Here is a 20,904-nt window from a genome sequence, read left to right on the forward strand (position 1 = left end):
TTCTGGACTGGTTCCTGGGAATCAAATGGCAAGTTTTGGGGTAGAAGGGCTCAGATCCACAGGCCCAGAGGACTGTGGGACATAGGAGGACTTTCTGGACACGAGCAGGCTTGAGCTGCATTCACACTGCAAAATGACAGGGCTTGGACCCAAGTCTTGATGGTCCTTGGTCCCACCAGAACTTGGGCTTGGACCCAGCCCTCCGGGTGGATCCTAGGATCCGGGTCCTGAGGGCTTGCAGACCTGATTCAGAAAGATTCATGCATAGATGCTCTGGGGGGTTAGGCTCAAATCTGAGCCCAGGTTTACAATACGGGGTAGAGACACCCGCAGGACTGCTAGACTCCCCGGCACGCGTTCTGCAAGTCCTCAGAGGCCCAGCTGGAGCAGGGAGTGGCTAGGGCAGCCCTGAGAGACCCAGCTCCAGGGGGGCTGTGGGAGCTGGCCGGCTCCTTGCCAGGGAGCTGCTAAGTGAAATTGACGTTATTCTTCTGAATCGGGACAAAAGCAAATAAGAAAATACTGGAACTTCAGGTGACCAACTCCTTGCGTTTCAGCCAGCTCTCTTCCCGAGCTGCTCAGTAGAGATTGGCATTTGGCTGCAGCCTGGCTGTAGTTTGTGGTTCAGGACTGAGAGCCCCTGGAGAATGAAGATTACGAACAGGGATCAAGTTCCGATCCAGCCGCCCTGAAATCTTGCAAGCCAATCACGCGAGACTGCAGCTCAACTGAGACCGTCCTCCCCCTCTGGCACTGGATGTTGTGCAAACCCAGCGTAAGGAACAGCCCCTGCCCCAGAAAGATCACAGTCTAAACAGACACAGAGCGGGCGGGGAACCACAGGCAGAGACAAATTAAGAGATTTATGCAAGGTCACCGAGCAGATCAAACTAACAGAACCAAAAATGGAACTTGGGTGCTCTGAATGCCAAGCCCGGGCACCGCCCACTAGACCACACTGCCATCCTAAAGTCAGGGACAGCATCGCTCCTGGCCTCTGCAGTCCTGGGACGCAGCTTCATTTAGTATTGCTTAATAAATGAATAGCCTAACTCTGGATTTTCAGCTTCTCCTTTCCACGCTGGCTCAGCACTCCTGGCCCGTGAAGTCTGCTGACTCCGATTTGATTCACACCCGACGCCAAGCAGTGGAGCTGCTCAGGACATTGTAAGTTACTTGCTACCCGTTTGGGGATTGACAAGGGGGATTTCCCAGACACGCGCCCCATTCGCACTGGATTTAGAAGTGAAGTGGAGCCATAGAGTCCAGTAGTATGTGGACTTCCTAGGGAATCCCGCAGGAGAAGTTAATGCCAATTCCCCTACTCCAGGTATGCGAAAACCCAGCCTATTGAAGCTACGCTCTGAGGGGATGGTCATTGTCTGCCCATCACCTGTTACCAAAGGCCAAGACCAAAGACCTGAGCTGTATGAAGAAACAGCTGATCTGCCCAGTCTCTCCCCTGGGTCCGGACCCAAGTCGGATGAATGGGGAAAACCCAGGTGTAGGTTTGGAAGGACTAATACCTGCTATAGCCCTAGGCTGCGTTTGGGGGTGACCTTGGGGGAGCTTTCTGGCATGCGTGTGGGTTCTTTTATCGTTTCAATATGCTTTCTCTGAGATGCTTTTCTCTTAAGAATGAATGGGCTTGCTTAGAAGCCGTTGGGTTGTGGGCGATACGCTGAGCATAAACCTCAAAGAGAAAGCAAAGCACAGGCGGCAGTCTGGCTTGCTGGGGATATCATGGCATAAGGCAGGGAGGTGTGCTGCTTTAAAATCCCCTGGCAGGAGGGAGGGAGACGCGGGGCTCCATCCAAGAGAGGTACCGGCTGGGAACCAGAAGCCGGAAGTGGGTGCCCTTGGTGAACCATGGAGGGGGAATACAGGTGCATCAAAGAGCAAGGAGAAACAACTGCCCCCGACCATGGGAGAGAGACAGCACTGTACTATGGAGTGACCTGCTACCCCCCAGGAAAGACCATAGACCCAGGGAATCAGCCCCCGCCCCTCCCACCAAAGCATCTGACCCTGTGCTGGGCATGTCATGCTCATCTCTGACAGAGCCCACCATGCCGAATCATACCATAGAGTTAGAAGGGACTGCAAGGGTCATCTAGTCTAACCCCCATGTCTAATTTGCCCTGCCAAAAAGTCTCCTTGCATTGCAGTGACTAGGTGTATATTGAGCACTCTTCCCTTAGCCCGGAGTTAGTGCTTAGTATTTTCCTGGTGCTGCAGTCATGCCGAGAGATGGGACAGCAATCCCGAAGTGATGTGCAAGGGGTTATGTATAACTGCATCTAAGTGCGTATGATGGAATCTAAGGAGAGGTACGTGGGTGTAATGCAGCCACAACAGTGTCTAGGGGCCACTGACAGAGATGAGGGATGGTCCAGTGGCTAGGGGAGATTTCCTGTGTGACCTTGGGCAAGTCACTTACCTGCTCTGTGCCTCAGTTTCCCCCCTGTACAATGGGAGGAATAGCACTGCCCTACCTCCCAGGGGGGTTGTAAGGATAAATCCACTGAAGTGCGTGGTGGTCAGACAGTGATGAGGTTCGTTAGGAAGAACAATAAATTTGGCATGTGCCACATGGCCAGTTCATACGCCACCCCTCTAGCCTGGCGGCTGGAACTGCCTCTGCTCACTCTCCTCTGGGCACAGAGAGGCCAGTCTGGAGCCATGCAAGCCCTGCTGTGGCCAAGAGGAGGTTGGGCGCCTGCCAGGGCCGTCACACTGGTACTTCCCCCAGTACCATCCCGATCCCTGCATTCAAAATATTGCTAAATGTGCAAAGGGTGAAAGGAGCAAAACAGCTGACGGCATCAGCGACTTCCCCAAACCAGAGTCATTACAAACCCACCAAGGGGAAGTGACACGCTCTCCTGGATTCTTCTCCAGCCCTGGGATTAAATCGCTCTCCTGGAGTCAGCGTGGGCAGACGCCGTCTCCTAGGTCTGGGGCTCTGGTCCTCTGGCTGGGGATTTCCTAAGGGAGCAGCTCTCTCCTGGGGACCATTCCATGAGAAGGTAACATTTCCTGCTTCTCCAGGCCATGCCTGAGACCCCTGGCTGGGGGGGGATGTAGCGACCTGAGTGGCAAAGGCAGGGGACATACCTGGGTCTCGGGGCTGGATGCCTGGATAAAGGGGGTTTAAAATGCGACGTGGCCATCTTGCACAGGTTGGATGCCGACTGCTGCCGGGGTAGATACATAGATTCCAGGACACTACGGATCCCGTCCAGAGCTGAGCGGAGGGGATGGCGCCGGCTCAGGTTTGGATCTGCTGGTGCAGAACTCAACCAAGATGTGATTTCCACCTCCCTCCCAAGCCAGACCCCGGAAACAGGCTCCCAGACCTGATCCAGAACCAAAACCCCAGGGTTGGGCTCAGACCCAGGGGTTCAAACCCAAAGGGCCCCCTCCTGCCCCACCAGGGAACGTGAGCAGATGTGGCAGTCCAGTCTGGAGCCAGAGCTAAGGAAGGGTGTCGATAAGACGTGAGATTGTGGTTTGGTGACACAGGCCTCTGGAAAGGATGCGAGGAGTGGGGCAGGCGGAGGCAGACATCTGGGAAGGGGAAGGGACCCCACCCCACGCAGACACCTGCAGGACCACAGCACACTGGTGGGACATGGGAAGGTCGGTGGGGAGCCCGCAACCCCCGCAGGGTGCGGCTCAGTGAGGATGGCGTTGGATGTAGCCAGGCGAGTGGGAAGAGTCTGGTTACCTGTTGGCTTTGTACGGGGCAGGGAGCTGCTCACCTTCACCAGACACAGGAGTAGAGCCTGGGGCAAGAGACTCAGCACCTAGGTGCCACCTTCCCTAGAGCAGAGCACATCCCCTGGCACCCTGATACCTTGGCTGCCTCTGCAGTCAGAAAGGTCTATGTCAGGGGTGGGCAAACTTTTTGGCCCGAGGGCCACATCTGGGTGAGGAAATTGCAGCAGGGCCATGAATGTAGGGCTGGGGCAGGGGGTTGGGAGGGGTGCAGGAGGGGTGTGGCGTGCAGGAGGGGGCTCAGGACAGGGGGTTGGGGTGCAGGGAGGGATGTGGGAGGGAGCTCAGGGATGGGGGTTGGGGTGCAGGGAGGGGGCTCAGAGCAGGGGTTGAGGTGCAGGAGGGGTTCGGGGTGTGGGCTCGAGCAGCCCTGGGGTGACAGTGACGCACAGCAGGGCTAAGGTGGGCTCCCTGCCAGCCCTGGCCCCACGCCGCTCCCAGAAGCAGCCGGCACCATGTCCCTGGGGCTGTGGGGGGGGATGGATGGCGCAGAGCGCTCCACGCACTGCCCTCGCCTGCGGGTACCTCCTCTGAAGCACCCATTGGCCACGGTTCCCTGTTCCTGGCCAATGAGAGCTGCAGGGGGTGGTGCCTGCAGGTGAGGGCAGCGCACGGAGACCTCTGCCCCCGTCCCATCCCCTGGGGGGCTGCAGGGATGTGGTGCTGGCCTCTTTCGGCTGCGGCGCGGGGCCAGGGCAGGCAGGGAGCCTGTCTTAGCCCCACTGCGCCATGGGGCTGGCCAACCCACGGGCCGGATCTGGCCTGCAGGTCGTAGTTTGCCCACCCTGGTCTATGTGCATCCTATGACAGACCGACAGGGCACCTTTGCCGGGACCATGGAGAGGAAGTGTCCCCAGCTGGGGAAGGAAGGAGATGGGTCCTCCCCTGTCTGACTCAATATAGGATCCTGACCAGTGGCGTAGCCAGGTTTTAAGAGCAGGGGGAGCAAACATAAAAAAGGTGCCTACCCTTGGCTCCTCCTCCGGCCGCTCCGCGCCCCCCCCCTTTGGCTGGCTCCTCCAGACCCATCTATTGCTAGGGCCCTGCACGCACCCTGACACCCCCCCATGCCAAGGGCCGGGCCAAGCTGCGGTGGGGTCCGCGTCCCTTTAAGAGCGGGGCTGGGCTGAGCTGAGCCCGCCGGGGGTGGCTCCACTCCCCGCTGCAGGCTGATGCTGGAGCCTGGGCTGAGAGCCCCGCTGGTCTCCTGCACCAGCTCTGGGCGGGGCTTTGCTGCGGCTCCCCCTGGGCCGGGCCGCCCCCTTCACCTGCACAGTAGGGGCGGGTTGCATGAGGGCAGGACCTGGTGCCATCCGCCTGACGGTTCCTGGTGGGTGCCTGGCGGGCCCTGGGAGGCACCGGGCGAGATGAGGTGTTGCGGGGGGCATCGGGCAGGGGGATGGGGCACTGGGCCCCGGGCCGAGCGCCCAACGTGCGCTCGGTCACTCACCTTCCCATCCGGGCCGAAGGGGAGGGACTCTCCGTCTCTTCCCCGACTGCGGAGGGTGCGGGGTCCCGCTGGGTCTCCGTGGCCTCGCTTGGCCTCGAGGAGGCGGCGGCTCCGTGGAGCTGGTAGTCCGGCTGGCGGGGCTGCTGAACGCCCATTCCTCCATCTCCGCCTCGCCCCAACACAGAGCACGCCAGGCGCGAACCCCATCCCAGGTTAGCCCCCTACTGGGGCCGAGGGCTGAACAGGCCCGGCAGGGCAGTGCGGGGGCTGCTGGAGGGGGAAGCTGGGGAAGGGGTGGCACGGCCTCAACCCCCTGGGGCTGCTTGCCCCGCGGAGGAGGCAGAGGGGCGCAAGCCGCAACAGGACCCCAGCCCCCTGGGAGGGGGGATCTGGGGCCAGCCTGGGGAGGCAGGAGCAGCCCCGGGGGTGCTGGGCACATGCAGGGCAGAGTCCCGGGAGAGCCCCAGCCCCACGGCGGGCAGCGCTGCAGAGGGGGAGCCCACGGCGGGCGAGGGGCAGCTGGCGGGCAGATCCCCTCTCGGCCCGGAAGCAGGAAGCTACCGGGGAGAGGGAAGCTGCCCGCCAACTGCGGAGCGCTCGGCCGCCGAGCCCTGAGCCACCGCAGGAGGAGGCCGCGGCAGCGATGTTGGGGCCGCGTGGGGCGCGATGGCCGAGGAGCCGGTCCCTTCACTCCTCTGGCTGCACCCGCTGCCCCACCCCCCAGTGGCTCCTCCGGAGTCCAGCCGTGCTGCCCCCCCACTTGCCGGCAGGACCCCAGCGGTGGCCCGGCAGGTGCCGCTTTTGAAAACTTTACTGAGGGGAAGCGGCTGCTTCCCCTGAACCCCCCTAGCTACGCTACTGATCCTGACGAAAATCAGACTCATCCTTCTGCCTCTTCCAATAAAGCCAGGTTGTCTCTTTGTTGCACCGTGGAGGGCACTGCTTGGCCAGCTGCACTGGGAGGCCGCGGCGGATGACTGGACAAGAGGGAGCTTGGTGAATTTAAAAGGCAATGAAACGGCTTTGCTGTAATCCACTGGGGAGTGTGTGTTACAGGTGCCCCCTGTGCCAATAGCTAGAGGCGATGAATGACTGCACCGTCTTAGCCTTTAGCTCGTGCTTTTTAGCTCTAGAGGTTCCGGGTTCAACGCCAGGTGCGTCAGCCAAGAGGGCATCTGTCATCCAACTTCCATATGCAAGGTCTGACTAACCTGTGGGACTCCCTGCTGCAGGGATGGGCCCTGGACAATTTTCAAATGGCCTGAGTATCTGCCATCTTTAGGAAACCAGTCTTTGGGCTACTGTAGATATGGTTTGCACCTCTCTGCTGTTCTCCCCTGGGGAGCCCATTACTTGTTCGGGAAGAGGGGAGCTGTTGCCAGAGGGTCCCAGCTCAGGGTCTAGTCTAGAGCTCATTGAGGGCATTGGGTCTTTCCAATGACTTCACTGCGCTTTGGGTCAGGTCCTCAGTGTGACCCAGGAGTCCACTGGCTAGTCATTGCCTCCTAAACCACAGAGCAGCTTGGAGACTGGCTGCTCAACCCATGACTAGGGTGACCAGACAGCAAGTGTGAAAAATCAGGACAGGGGGTGTGTGGGGGGTAATAGGAGCCTATATAAGAAAAAGACCCAAAAATTGGGACTCTACCCACGACTGGCTCAGGTGTGGGGCTGAGAACCAGCAGCACCCCCTCTCTCCTTCCCCTGCTCCTGAAGGAATGGGCTGCCTGGGAGCGGGTCAGTAGTACTCACCTCCCTGGGGGCTCCAGGGCCATAGTGATGCATCATGGCAGACGTAGTCCAGCTGGGGAACCCATCCCATAGAGGTGAATGGGGAAGGAGGCACCTGAACTACAACCCCCAGCATTTCCAAATGGATGTTTTTCAAGAGTCCAGTTTTTTAGTTTTCCCTAGACCAGGGTTCTGTTGCTGGTCTGCTGGGTGACCTCAGGCAAGTCTGTGCCTCAGTTTCCCCAGCTGTAAAATGGGAATATTGGCACTGCCCTCCTTTGTAAAGCGCCTTTAGAGCTTTGGATGAAAAGCACTATAGAAGCGCTAGGTATAAAACTAAAGAGAGGGCAGGAAGCAGAGGTCAAGGGAATTGCCCAGGGTGGCACAGAACGTTATTGGCAGAACTAGGAGTAGTGCCCAGGTCGCCTGCATCTCAGACTAATGCCCTATCCCCTGGACCACAACAGCCAGCAACACTAGAGATGGGTCAGAACCAGAACCCCGGGTCGAAACACCCCGGAACCTTGGGGATGTCCAAACCCACATCCAGATCTGAATGTCAGAAACGGCTCCTCTCACTAGATACAGGCCTGGGGTGTGTCTTAGAAACCTGATTCAGGATCCATCACTTCACCAGAGCGAACCAGCGACAACGAAACTGTGAAACCAGGGCAGGAGCGCAGGAGAAACGAAACTTAGTGGGGAAGCGTGTGTGGAAAAGTGACTCCAGGAAACAGATGGGACATTGCAGAGAGACACGGGGATGTTCACTTCCTTCTCAGCGCTGCTGGCTTGCAGCATCCAGAGTTTAGCAGTTATTTTGGGCTCTCTGGCACACCACCAACCTGTTTTAGTTCTGTAATTTGCCGGATATCTTTGGAGCCAAGTTGGGGCAAATATGTACAGCCCTAGGACCTCAGCGTGCTGTTCCCAGTGGGACGCCATGTGCTGGAGGGGATCTTCCATTGAGGCTTGCTATAGATCAGGAGAGAGTGGACCATTTTCTAGATGGGAGCCCCAGGAGAACAAGGTGATAATGGGAATGGGCTCCTCCTAACCCAAGCGCTGCAAGTTCGCACACTGGAGATAGCTGGGAAATGCAGACATTGTTGCAAAACAATTGTGAAATTTGTTGCAAAAGTGTTCATCAAAATTTCACATTTTTGGAAATTTCTGGCCGCAAAAAAAAAAAAAAAAAAATATTTAAAATCATGAAAATTTTCCAGGAAGTGTGAAAATTGGTAACATTTTTGACCAGCTGCATTTTTCAAGCACTGGGCGGAAGCGTGCGTTCTTGTCCCCTGCAAGCGGTTAGCCTGCACAACAGATAAAAGCCTTCACTGAAGATCTTGGGGTCTGTCTTTGCTGGGGTCCCAGAGTGGAGGGTATTCGATGGTAGCTGCTAAAAGGTGCCCACAGGAGGCCATTTGCCGTGTAGACTAATCTAGCTACAGGACTGATACTGCTTTCATTACCGTAGCAGCTGAACATCTCACCGCCTTTCTGTATCTATCCCCACAACACAGGAAACGGGAGGCAAAGCAGGGACTTGAACCTAGCTGTCCCATGTCAGACTAGCTCACCTAACTGCTAGAACATCCTTCTCCCGAACAACATCTGGGTTCTGCCTCAGCACAAGGGGCTGGACTAGACCTCTCTAGCAGACATGCCAAACCCATGAAAAAACGCAGAAATCGGGCTTGTTTTTGGCTTAATTGGCTTGTGAGGTGCTTGTTTTTAGCTTGTAGCCTGTTGGGCTTGTAGCATCTTTTTTTTTCCCTTTGATCAGCTCCCGGCAGGCAGAGGCAAGGGAGGGAGAGAGTCAGGGGTGCACAGCGGGCCCACCATAGTCCCAGAATGCAGGCCGGGGGGGATCTAGTCACAGAGTGTTGGGGTCCTTAGGGATTGGCTTGTTTTGAAATGGGATCAGCTTGATTTTTGGCGTATTGTGAAAGTCGGGTGCTTATTTACCGCGTGAAAGTTGGCAACTGTGCTCTCTAGGCCCCTTCCACCCCTACATTTCTATGGTTGAACCTACAAATTTAGGAGTAAAACAACAGGTGCTATTCTTCTTGCATGCACTAGGTGGTGCTCTTTTGACAGACTAACTACATACACCAGTGATACTCCGACCTCAGTGGTTCTGGAGCCAAATTAGTGATCAACGTTGCCCGAACGATAGTGTGAATTCGCTGATTCGTTTACTAGAGTGCTATTCATATTTAAACAGTATGACGGGGAAAGATTTAGTGTGTTATTCTCACAGCAAATACATTAATAACGTGCCCAAATCAATGTGTTAGTCTCTAAGGTGCCACAAGGACGCCTCGTTCTTTTTGCTGATACAGACTAACACGGCTGCCCCTCTGAAATTAATAACGTAGTGCAAGTTAATAACTTCCTGGTTGGTTAACAACTTCGATTGGTTACTAATGAAATCACACAGTGTTTTAATATCACCTGCTGCAGGAAAAACATTAAAGAGCCTCTGTCTGAGAGTCACTGATATACAGCCACCCAGCTGCTGCCTTTTATACACTGGGCTCCTACCACAGACATTTCCCCATGGCATGGTTCCTGCCTAGAAGGGTGTCAAGTATCAGGGAGTAGCCGTGTTAGTCTGTATCTACAAAAACAACAAGGAGTCTGGTGGCACCTTAAAGACTAACAGATTTATTTGGGCATAAGCTTTCGTGAGTAAAAACCTCACTTCTTCGGATGCATCAGTATGTGCAACAGGAGAGGGCCAGTAGATGAGCCCCTCACCTTCTGCCCACGCTATGGTTTCACCGAGCTTATGCTGAATGTCCATCAGATCAAAACTGACCACTGGGGAAAATTTTGCTCTGGCTTCACCAGTGTCATGGTGGAATGACTCCACTGACTCCAACGGGGCTACTCTAGATTGACACTGGATTGACACCGAGGGGTGGGTCTCTTCTCATCCACAAGGAGGCTGCTATTCAAGTCTCTCTGCGACGGAATACACTGTGACTATCATCTGTCTAAACTCAGTGTCCTTCCAAACTCTCAGGCTTCTCTGCACTCACAGAGGGGTTATGTCAGGTCGACCAAACCCCTTATCTCCACAAAGGGCCCATGGCCACTCCCCTGCACTTCAGGGCAATTTGGGGGTGGATGCTCATTTAATCAGCCTGGATCTGATCTCTACGCATGGCCAAACCAAAATCCTGGAGCTGAGCTGCAGGGAAATTTGGATCCAGATCTGGGATCCCATCTGTCGTTGCAATCTGCACCAACACTCCGGATCTGAACGCCTCCAAACAGGGGGCCCGATGTGAACGGTGGGGCTTGCGCCCAGCTCGGGGACATCCCATGACCCTCTGCTACCAAACGTCACACGACTAACTGTCTGCATTGCCCCATCAAGCCATTGTGTAGGTCTGAGCTGGGATCACCTGGCTGAATCCAAGTGCCCTTGCTCCCAGGCAGAGGACGCAGAGAGATGACACCTGGAAGAGCCAGAAATGCATTTACACTTGTACGCAGGCATGCCCAGTGCCCACGTGCTTCGCAGAAGATATTTGGGGCCCAGTCTTGCAAATTTTCCTGTTAATCTGGGAGATTTTAATCTCAGCTATGGGCTTTCTTCCTGTCCCCACAATCAGCTGTAGGTTACAACATTGTGAAGAATTTGAAGGGATGTCTTTGACTTTTTTGGGACTGGGGGGAGCTGCCAGCAGCCTTCTTATCCCCTCCCCTTCCAAAAAAATAAAAAGATCTAAATATTCCCAGTGTCTGAGTCTGTGGGGGCAGGACATGGTCCCACAGCTGGAGTCCTCAACCCAGAGACATCAGAGCTTCCAAACAAGCCAAGCAGAATGGTGGTTTTGTCTAAGGTCTCTCATTGGCCGCCCAGAACTAGTGGGTTATCCAATCAAGAGTGGATCATCTCCAACCAGCAGGTAACTGATAGATGGGGTCTCCAACCAACACTCTCTGTCGAGGTGTCTGGTTTAACAATGCTATGGAGCTGGGCTATGCTCATCCCAAGGTCCCATGTCCCCATCCCTGGGATGCCAGGTACATGCTTTCGCAGCAGCAACCACGTCATTGTACAGAATCGGGTGCAGATTCCAATAGCTGCACCAGTGTGAATCCGGAGTAAGACCAAAGCAGTCAGCAAGTAACACCAATAACCGGGGGGGTTATTCCACTGTGACACTGGTTCAGTTGAGAGCGACATTTATCCCATAGCAATCAAAAGCGGTTTTCATCTGATGGACTCTCAGCATGATCTCGGTGAGATGAGCGGGGTCCCGGCCCGATGCCTAGCGGGTGGATGACCACCAGTCCGAGCAGAGGTGCCAAGGCCTCGCTGGGCCATGGAGACGCACTCCTCTTCCACCCTGGTTTGGGTTGCAGCACGTTGGCAGGTCAACATGGAGGAAGCCTGTTCTACTGCTACTCATCCTGCCCCAAATCTTTGGTTAAACAGAGGCCTCTAGTCTGCCGGGCCTTTTGCCAGCACAGCTTCCTTTTCCAAACACTTATTATTATTAATAGAAATGGAGATATCCCATCTCCTAGAACTGGAAGAGACCTTGAAGGTCATCAAGTCCAGCCCCCCGCCTTCACTAGCAGGACCAAGTACTGATTTTGCCCCAGATCCCCAAGTGGCCCCCTCAAGGATTGAACTCACAATGCTGTGTTTAGCAGGCCAATGCTCAAACCACTGAGCTATCTCTCCCCCCTAACTAAAGACTAACCATCCTGCAAGAGCCTATTGCATGATCCTCTTTTCTCATCCACCAGGATCTCCCATAACGTTATCCAGTGGGAGCTGTCATGTCCTTCTTATTTCAGCTTATCTTCCTGGCCAGTCATGCCCAGCAAGGTACGGTGCCATGTTTAACCCTAATAATAATGATCAATTGTGTTCTGTTAGCTTCTGCCTGCATGCAGCACTCCCTCCGTTGCCTCCAGCATGGCAAAGGGTTTGTACCATTAGGAAAGGGATAGAGAATCAGACAGAAAATATCACAATGCCACTATATAAATCCATGGTACGCCTACACCTTGAATACTGCGTGCAGTTCTGGTCGTCCCATCTCAAAAAAAAAAAAAAAAAGCTGTATTAGAATTGGGAAAGGTTCAGAGAAGGGGAACAAAAATGATTAGGGGGATGGAACAGCTTCCGTATGAGGAGAGATTCAAAAGACTGGGACTGTTCAGCTTGGAAAAGAGACGAGTAAGGGGGGATGTGACTGAGGTTTATAAAATCATGACTGGTGTGGAGAAAGTAAATAAGGAAGTGTTATTTACTCCTTCTCATAACACAAGAACTAGGGGTCGCCCAATGAAATTAATAAGCAGCAGATTTCAAACAAACAAAAGGAAGTATTTCTTCGCACAACGCACAGTCAACCTGTGGAACTCCTTGCCAGGGGATATTGTGAAGCAGGGGTCAGAAAAGAATCAGATAAGTTCATGGAGGATAGGTCCATCAGTGGCTATTAGCCAAGATGGGCGGGGATGCAACCCCAATGCTCTGGGTGTCACTAGCCTCTGTTTGCCAGAACCTGGGAATGGGCAACAGGGGCTGGATCACTTGATGATTATCTATTCTGTTCATTCCCTCTGGGGCACCTGGCATTGGCCACTGTCGGAAGACAGGACACTGGGCTAAATGGACCATTAGTCTGACCCAGTCTGGTCGTTCTTATGTTCTTACCCAGAGCCTGTAGGATTCTCTCTCCTAGGTTCAGGAGCAATCTCTAACCGACCCCTGTATATTCTCCCAGGGCAGTGCACACTCCTGTTTTACACCAGTAAGAGTGGGAGTAGGATCAGACACTGAGCGTTTACTGGTCCTAAGGCACAGTACAAAAACCAATTAACCAATCCCTTGGCAGCAGGTGGCATTATTTATTTGTATTTTGGTTATGCCTCAGTCACTGAACACAGGCAGTGCATCATTATCCCCATTTTACATGCAGGTAAACTGAGGCACTAAGACAGCAGCCCGAATTTCCAGCATGGCCCCTGATTTTGGATGCCCAGCTTGAGAGCCCAATTTACAGTGGTGACATGCACCAGCTGCTCGCAATAGGACAAATTCAGCTCTGGGATGACTCCACCAACTTGAATGGAGTTACCCCAGAGATCAGATGCAATTCCCATTAAAGTCAATGAACCCAACTGGTCGACGCTTCTGAAAATCTGGGCCTAAGTGAGATGCTCAAGCCCCTTCCCCCTCTCCCCGCCTCCACCCACAGACACGGCAGATCAGTAGCCAGGCCAGAAGGGAAGAGATCTCTGCCCAGAAGCCAGGCCCCGCGGCTGGCAGAGAGGAGAGAAGCATGTTGCTGATGGAGTCAGCAGATTAGCTCTGTCCTGACTGAGGTTTCTGCTTGTGCCTTGCTCCCTCTGTCTGTTCCCCTCTGTCCAATACAGTCTTTGGCTCGTGGGGTGTCACCTACCCCCAAAGCCTGCAGAGCGTGCAGGACTCCTGCCTCCAGATACCCTGCACCTTCAGCTACCCCAGCACAGAGAACCCCGAGGGTGGCATTGTGGCCATCTGGTACAAGGATTACGAAAGCCAGCACACCGTGATTTACCACTCGGCCACTCCTAGCGAGGTCAACAGCAGGTTCCAGGGCCGGACCGAGCTGCTGGGCGACCTAGCCGGGCACAACTGCACCCTGCTGCTGAGAGGCGTGAGGAGCGAGGACAGCGGCAAGTACAACTTCAGGTTCGAGATCAACCGGGGCAACCGGTGGTCAGACCTGCGTGGGGTGATGGTGACGGTTACCGGTGAGTATGGAGACGAGCTAGCCAGAGCGTGTAAAATCACAACTACTCCACTGTGTGTCATGGGCCCTGTACTGCTGCCAGCCATGGGCAAGTCTCCTGTAGCTTGAGTGCTTGTGGAGCAGCTGAGTTCTATCCCCACTGCTGCCGAGATAGCTCAGTGGTTTGAGTACTGGCCTGCTAAACCTAGGGTGTGAGTTCAATCCTTGAGGGGGCCATTTAGGGAACTGGGGTAAAAATCTGTCTGGGGATTAGTCCTGCTTTGAGCAGGGGGTTGGACTAGATGACCTCCTGAGGTCCCTTCTAACCCTGATATTCTATGGTTCTATGAATGTCCAAGGGTACCGCGCCGTGATGGAGGAATAAACTGGAATTGCTATTATCCCATTGCAGATTCCCCAGAATATCCCTGTTCTTTCCATCCCTAGATGCCCCCACCAGCCCGGCCATTGCTGCCCCGGAAGATCTAAGGGAGGGTGTGAGAGTGAACTTCACCTGCTCCAGTCCGTACGCCTGCCCATACGAGAGCACCGCTCTGCAGTGGAGCGGCTACAATGCCCTGCTCTCGACCGTATCTGGGGCAGTGCAACTGGACACCGCTGGAGTGCTCAGCCGGCAGATCCTCGTTACCTCCTTGTCATGGCAGGACCACTCCAAAAAACTGCTCTGCGAAGTGTCTGTTGGCTCCAAGCAGGCAACTGGGGAAATCGTTCTGCGGGTGAAACGTGAGTAGTGCTGCTTTTCAAACACTGGAGCGAGGACCAGCAGCTACGGCCTCTGTTTCTGCATTGCCCAAGTCATGTCTTTCCAGCCCACAATGCTTCCAGTTCTGCCATGTGATCTCTGACACATGGCCAGATTCCAACGGACGTCTGGCTTCCCTAAATTCTCCTCTGTGATTTCCACTGAACAAAGACTTCTTCTCGCCTTGCAGCCCTATCCTGTGCTGTGGCATTGCTGGGTGCTGCTTCAGCCGCTGCCCTGTTCCACCCCAGAGGCGGCTGCATTCCTGTGGGGAGCGAATTGGGTCTTGTGTCTTATAGAGCCACACTTGGGGAAAAACCTCCTCTGGTTCATTCGATGCTGGGTGCAATTAATTGTGGATGCAAGTGAGAGGATGCAGAAGTTTGACTACCTGCATAGTTGGACATCTGCATGCTAGCAGAGCGCAGGAGTGGAAGGCAGGCTGGGGAGCCCGGTGAATATCATTTGTAAAGCTCTCTGAGAAGAGAGGGGCTGTACAAACGCAGAACTTGAGGCCCCTTAGAAACAGTCTGTGGCCTTCACCCTGGAGCAGCTGTGCCGACATTCTCAGACTCGGTGGCCTAAGACAGCACCCACCAGTTTGGTAAAAGTGGCCAGAGGTCCCAGGGGCTGGTGTTAATCCCTGGATGCCACTGCAGTTACTCCAGATGTCTCCTGAAAGCTGCATCTGGCCAACAGTTTCCTAGTTCCTCCCGGTCTCCTGGACCGACTTATCTCTGCTGTACAGACCCTCCCCTCCGACTCCCTCTTACCACTTGGGGGTGCAAATGTCAGCTACAGAAACATTTCTCATTCAGGCCAACTGCCAGCTGCCCTTCTAATATCACTTCTTCCTTCTCTACCCACCACCAACTCATTACAGCTCCCCACTTTCCTCTCAGAACGCGCCCTGTGCGCTGTGCCCAGCCCTGCCTCCCCACCCACCATCCGCCTGGCAAACAGGACTCTCCTCCCAGCCCCAATGGGGACTGTGGTGCTGAGATAGCTGGTAGCCAGACCCCCTCGCCCCGTATGTCAAAGAACTCCAGTGCTGCATGGAGCCTGCACACTCTTTTCAGCCCGAGAACTCTACCCATGATGCCCTGTTCTTCTGCTCATAGGCTAATGCCAGCAGCCACCGCCTGCCTCTGTCATTAGCTTGACCATGGGCCAAGACCTTTCCAGCGTCTACCCGTGGAGCTGTCTCCTTTCCCAAAAGCAGAGGTGCCCCAGGCTATGCCGCCCAGGGAACGTGGTTAGGAAGCAGCCCTAAGTCCTGGATCTGGCTTCCTGACCTGCAGGGAACCATCTCTAAGGATGAGAAGCTGGTTCAGGTCCTTTGGCTCACTCAGGCTTTGGTCTCTGACACTGGCAAGGGGGCTAGTTGAGGTGGGGGGTCTTTTGCCCTGTGTGGATTTGTCAGATACAGAGACTCCTAGAACCATAGGGTGAGACGGGACTGCAAGGGCATCGAGTCTAACCCCCTGCCAAGATGCAGGACTTGTGGTGCCAACGTCATTTCCAAGAGGCCACAGATAGAAGAGCTCTCAGAGGGTCATGAGCAGCATGGACCAGACTGGAGACAGTGACAGAGTGACGAACACCTCTGAGCTAACCCGACTTCCCTAAGTCAGGACCGCTGGCTTCAGTCTCAGCCAGCAATTCCTGGCTGTGGTGTTGCCCACTGGCTGCCCCCTCCATTCACTGCGTGTCCTTTCTTCCTCCGACTCCCCTGCAGATTCCCCGAAAGGCACAAAAGTGGTAATCACCCCCTCCACAAAGAACATCCGGGTGGGCGACAGCGTGTCTCTCACGTGCAGCGTGAACAGCACCTTCCCCGAGGTCACCGCGTACAAGTGGTACAAGGGCGGGACCGCCTTGGGGAGCCAACAGATTCTGACTCTCCAGAGCGTTGTTCGCGAAGATTATGGCCCGTACCACTGTGAAGCGGAAAATTCCGTCGGGACCGGGGTGGCGGAAGCAGTTGTTCTCTATGTTTTTTGTAAGTATGGAGGACGGGGCTGCAGATGAATCACCAGCTAATACCACTGTAGCACCATGGCTTCACAGGGACCCTGTGCAGCAAAGAGAACCAAAACCAGTGCTCCGTCTAGGCCAGGACGGCCACAGGTGGATGCGTCAGCAAAACAATAATGTTCCCTCCACCCTAATGCAACTGACTGACTGTCTCAGTATTTTTCATTAGAGCGGGCTGGGAATTTTTCAAGGAATGGGTTTTTTTTAAAAAATGCTGATTCATCAAAATCCAAACAGTTTGCAAAGCCGGGTCGGTTTCAAGGACTCTCACGACTCAAAAAATGATCAGAAAACTTTTTTGAAATGGTCAAACTGGCCAGTTTTGACATTTTTTGCACTGGAATGTTTCCACTTTTCAAGTCAAAATGACCTTTTGTTTAGAAATGTTAGTCAATTTTGACTAAAAAAATAGTTAAAGAAAAAAAGGTTAAAATCAAACTGAAACATGCCATTGACCCAAACCAAATCTTTTTCTCATTCACAAAAATGTGAGATTTTGACTTTTCGTCCCACTTCTGGACAGGAACATTTTTCAAGGTCTCCGATTTATTTTATAAGATGGGAAAATGGTTTCCTACTCAGCTCAATTGATCACCCTCATGTCCGAGTGCCTCGCAAGCACTACTGAATCTACCCTTTGGGATAAGGAAGCATCGCTAGCTCTGTTTTACAAATGGGGAAACCGAGGCACAGAGTGACTAAATGACTTGCCCAAACACAGCAAGTCTGCCAGGGTGGTAGAAATTGAATCAAAAATTTCCCAAGTCCTAGTGCAGTGCTTTAATCACAAACCCAGCCTTCCTCTCCCCTCGCTCTTGCATCCTGGAGAGCTGTGTGTGTGTGGGGGGGGTCCTTCTTCAACCCAGAGGGTGTCCCATTCACAGGGCCGGCTCCAGACACCAGCTTAACCAGCAGGTGCTTGGGGCGGCCAAGGGAGAGGGGCGGCACCTGCGGCAATTCGGGGGCGGCAGGTCCCTCACTCCCTCTAGGAACGAAGGACCTGCCCTGAACTGCCGCCGACGATCGCGGCTTTATTTTTTTCCCCCACAATTGCCGCCGCCAATCGCGGCTTTTTTTTTTGCTTGGGGCAGCAGAAATGCTGGAGCCGGCCCTGCCCATTCATGTCTTGAAGCTGGAGGATCAGTAGCCCTTAAAATCTGGCTTCACCCCGTCCTGGGCACAGGTTATTTGCTAGGATCATGTGAGTGTATCTCACATACTCAGTTTCCTGCCACTGCAGGGGTCTGGAGCCCCAGTGCATCTCCTTCCCCCCGATCTCTGCCCGTGGCACAAAGTAATCGAGTATCCCTTGGTCTAATTCTGGTGGATGGGCTTGCTAGGGGGTGGTTGGGTGGTGCTTAGTGCCCTCTGCTATACAGAAGGTCAGCCTGGATGATCTGGTGGTCCCGTCTAGTCTTAATCTCTAGGACTCAATCTGCTGTCATCTCCTTCAGCTGCCGTGGTCTCGGTGAGCCCTTCTGCAGAGATACAGGCAGGCGAGACGGTCACTTTGACATGCGCCGTTCCCGGCGAGGAGAACCAGGATCTCAGCTACACCTGGTACAAGAACAATGTCTGGATCAAGGAAGGCACGGTCCGCTCCCTGGTGTTTCACGAAGTCACCAGCAGCGACACCGGCTATTATTCATGCAAGGTGCAGAACGACAAAGGGAGTCAGATGTCCCAGGCCATCAGCCTGAGCGTGTTCTGTAAGTGTATCACAAAACTCACACCTACGACTGCAGGGCACCTTGATCTGAGGTTTTTAAATGATTAATAGATGGGAGGAGCTAGCAAACAGAAAAGTTTTGCCCGGGAGGTCTCCGGGGTGAAGGAGAGACGATGTGATCCTTGGGGTGAGTTTGGCTGGTAGTTTACTTGTTGCTTGAAGATTCCAGTGCAGTTTGGGGGGTTGTGTGCTGAGCCCGGGGGGGGGGGGGGGGTCAGGGCTGCTCAGGGAGAAGAGGGGTTTAAAAAGCCAGTTCTTAAGTGATCAGAGGAACTAGTGAACAGGGGAGTTTTGCAAGGGAGTTTAGAGAGGGGGTGAGAGAGGCAGATACGCCTAACAACCATTCTCTAAGCTTACCCCTCCCCCCAAAAGCAAACCACAAAATCCTGCAAGAGTAAAAAAAACCGCCAGCAGCCGTCCAGCAGAGTGGGGATGAGGGAGGATATCCAGTTTATTGCACTGAATACAGCATGTATGGTTGTGGGCAGGCTGCATACGTGTGCATTCAGTGCAAACAGCTCCTGGCCTTCTGACACCAGAGGGGCTGAACTGGGGGAGCGAAGGGAGACAGAGAGGTGCACCGAGGAGATTTTCAGGGACAGGGCAGAGTGGCCCCTCCCCCAGTTTGACAGCCTCTGAGTAATACAGCAGCGGGGGGGGGGGGGGAAAGGGGAATCACAATTTTGCAGGTTTGGGGAAAATAAATATTTAGGGAGTTTTGCCTTGAAACGTTTGTCAGTAAAAACTGGGGAAACCATCCCTGCTCCAGGCAATATCAACTGCCCCACAAATATCTGCCAGGAGGAGATCATGGGAGGTTTGATAATGGGATGCTGGTACTTGGGTAAATGTGACCGGGTTGCTCTGGAGCTCACAGCAACCACAGCTCTCTCCCCGGTCAGGTGCAACAGACAGAGATTACCTGCAGCCAGGGCCGCTGTAACCACTAGGCAAACTAGGCAGCCGCCTAGGGCGCCAAGATTTGGGGGCACCCAAAAGCGGTGCCCCAAATTATTTTTTAACACGACTGTGTATTCATTTTTGAAAGTTTATAATAAGCGATGCTCCGGGGGTTCTTCGATTCCTGGCTCATCACACCGCCAATGCTCTGTCGTTGTCTCCTTCCACCGCACAGATCCCCCTAGGGCCCTTGCAATCACCTTGTTCCAGGAGACGCAGGAAGGAAAGCTAGCTCTCATTCACTGCACCGTGGATAGCGACCCCCTGTCTGCACTGGCCCTTTACCGCAACGAGGCCCTCGTCGCCACCACCAGCTCCCATGCAGCCCCCAGCCAGAGGCTCAGCATCACAGCTTCCCGCAACTCCTTGAAACTGGAGATCCTCAACGTGCTGCCGGAGGACGACGGCCAATACCGGTGCACGGCGAGCAACGCGTATGGGAACGCGACTGCTGCTAAGCTGTTCCATGCCCAAAGTGAGTAAACGGTTTGTGATTATCACGCGGGGTAAGGGGCTGCCACCAATCGGGACTCCCAGGCCCCCGGACGGGTTTTTGGGCATGACGCCTTCTCTGAGCATCATGTTTAATAATAGTAACGTTCTTCTGCCACCTTCACAGTGGAAACCCTGGGCCATGGGGTCTCTCTCGCCTCTCCATTTGAGGAGCATTTCACAACGGTCCATTGTGCCATACCTGCACCATCCTTAGATTAAAGCCTTACAGAAAGGTCGGCTGACTGCTGGGGCACCCTCGTGTCCGGATGTGGCCTAGCAGGCTCTCCTCACCTATCCGCCCCCCGGCCAACAGCGGTGGTCTGCCTTGTCTCACGACTCCACCCAGCTCGCTTTACGTCTCTCCCCAGCTGGGGTAACAAACGTGCAATGAAACATTCCAAATCGTCCCAGGACAAGAGATTCCTCGGCCCCCTCGGGTGCTATTGCTCAACTTGTCCTTGAGGCTCCGTCTTCAGCCCCATCCTGGGCTCAACAGTCCTGACATGAAGCATGTAGGCTCCCTCCTGAGGGCTGGGAGGGGAACCCTGGTCTACTCTCCTTCCCTGCAGCCTGCTCTTAGCACAGCCTCTCTGCTGGTCCCCAGGCGTCTCCCTCGGTCCTCCTTCTTTCTCTGCTGGAACGCTGACCCCTCAGGACTGCCTCTCCCCGCCACAGGGATTAATTCTGTTCCTGCGGCTTTCTTCAGTCTGCCTTCCCCTGGCCCTTCCCAGAGAGAGGAAACACCCAACTTCCTCTAGGGACAATGTGCCTCTGGCCCCAGCTTCACTGCCCCCAGCCTCCAGGTTTCCTCCTGGCTCTGGGCCCTCTGATTCTGGCTCCAGGCCTCCCAGGCTTCTCTCATCCTTTAGCCCAAGGAAACTCTCAGCTATCTCTCATCTGGGTCTCCTCCCTTCTTCTGCCCTGTGCTCCTTCCTTTATGAGCACCCATCTCCTCCCCAGCTGGGCTGGATAACCAGTTACGCCTGACACCCCTCCAGAAATCACCCAGGGGCCTGTTACACCCAATCACAGACCTACACTCAATAAAGAAGTTATCGAGATGCTGTTTAACGTTCTGATACAGGCAGAGCTGGCTGACAAAACAGAACAAACAATTTCACTGAACATTTTGAAGTTTCAGAGTTGGTGCCAAAATTGGAACCATTTTTCATATTTTTTCATTAAATATTTTTTCAAAACATTT

At 54.3% G+C, this 20,904-nt stretch overlaps 1 protein-coding gene across 6 annotated transcripts in view; it reads left to right on the forward strand.

Annotated features, from left to right (window-relative positions):
- The window catches only part of SIGLEC1 (sialic acid binding Ig like lectin 1), a 67,643-nt gene that overhangs the window by 19,634 nt on the left and 27,105 nt on the right, over nucleotides 1-20,904 (forward strand). For 2 of the 6 annotated variants that reach the window (XM_054030801.1, XM_054030807.1), the window contains exons 1-7: nucleotides 2,910-3,029; nucleotides 11,738-11,819; nucleotides 13,379-13,738; nucleotides 14,164-14,460; nucleotides 16,218-16,481; nucleotides 17,971-18,225; nucleotides 19,381-19,680. In XM_054030801.1, coding sequence (XP_053886776.1) covers nucleotides 11,771-11,819; nucleotides 13,379-13,738; nucleotides 14,164-14,460; nucleotides 16,218-16,481; nucleotides 17,971-18,225; nucleotides 19,381-19,680 — 1,525 coding nt within the window. In that variant the 5' untranslated portion in view covers nucleotides 2,910-3,029; nucleotides 11,738-11,770. Of the gene's footprint in view, nucleotides 1-845; nucleotides 1,168-2,909; nucleotides 3,030-3,224; nucleotides 3,276-11,737; nucleotides 11,820-13,378; nucleotides 13,739-14,163; nucleotides 14,461-16,217; nucleotides 16,482-17,970; nucleotides 18,226-19,380; nucleotides 19,681-20,904 lie in introns of those variants that run through there. The other 4 variants (XM_054030804.1, XM_054030802.1, XM_054030803.1 and 1 more) reach the window with 3 other exon arrangements.

Source organism: Malaclemys terrapin, chromosome 5, assembly GCF_027887155.1.
Source record: "Malaclemys terrapin pileata isolate rMalTer1 chromosome 5, rMalTer1.hap1, whole genome shotgun sequence".
NCBI classification, from domain to species: domain Eukaryota; kingdom Metazoa; phylum Chordata; order Testudines; family Emydidae; genus Malaclemys; species Malaclemys terrapin.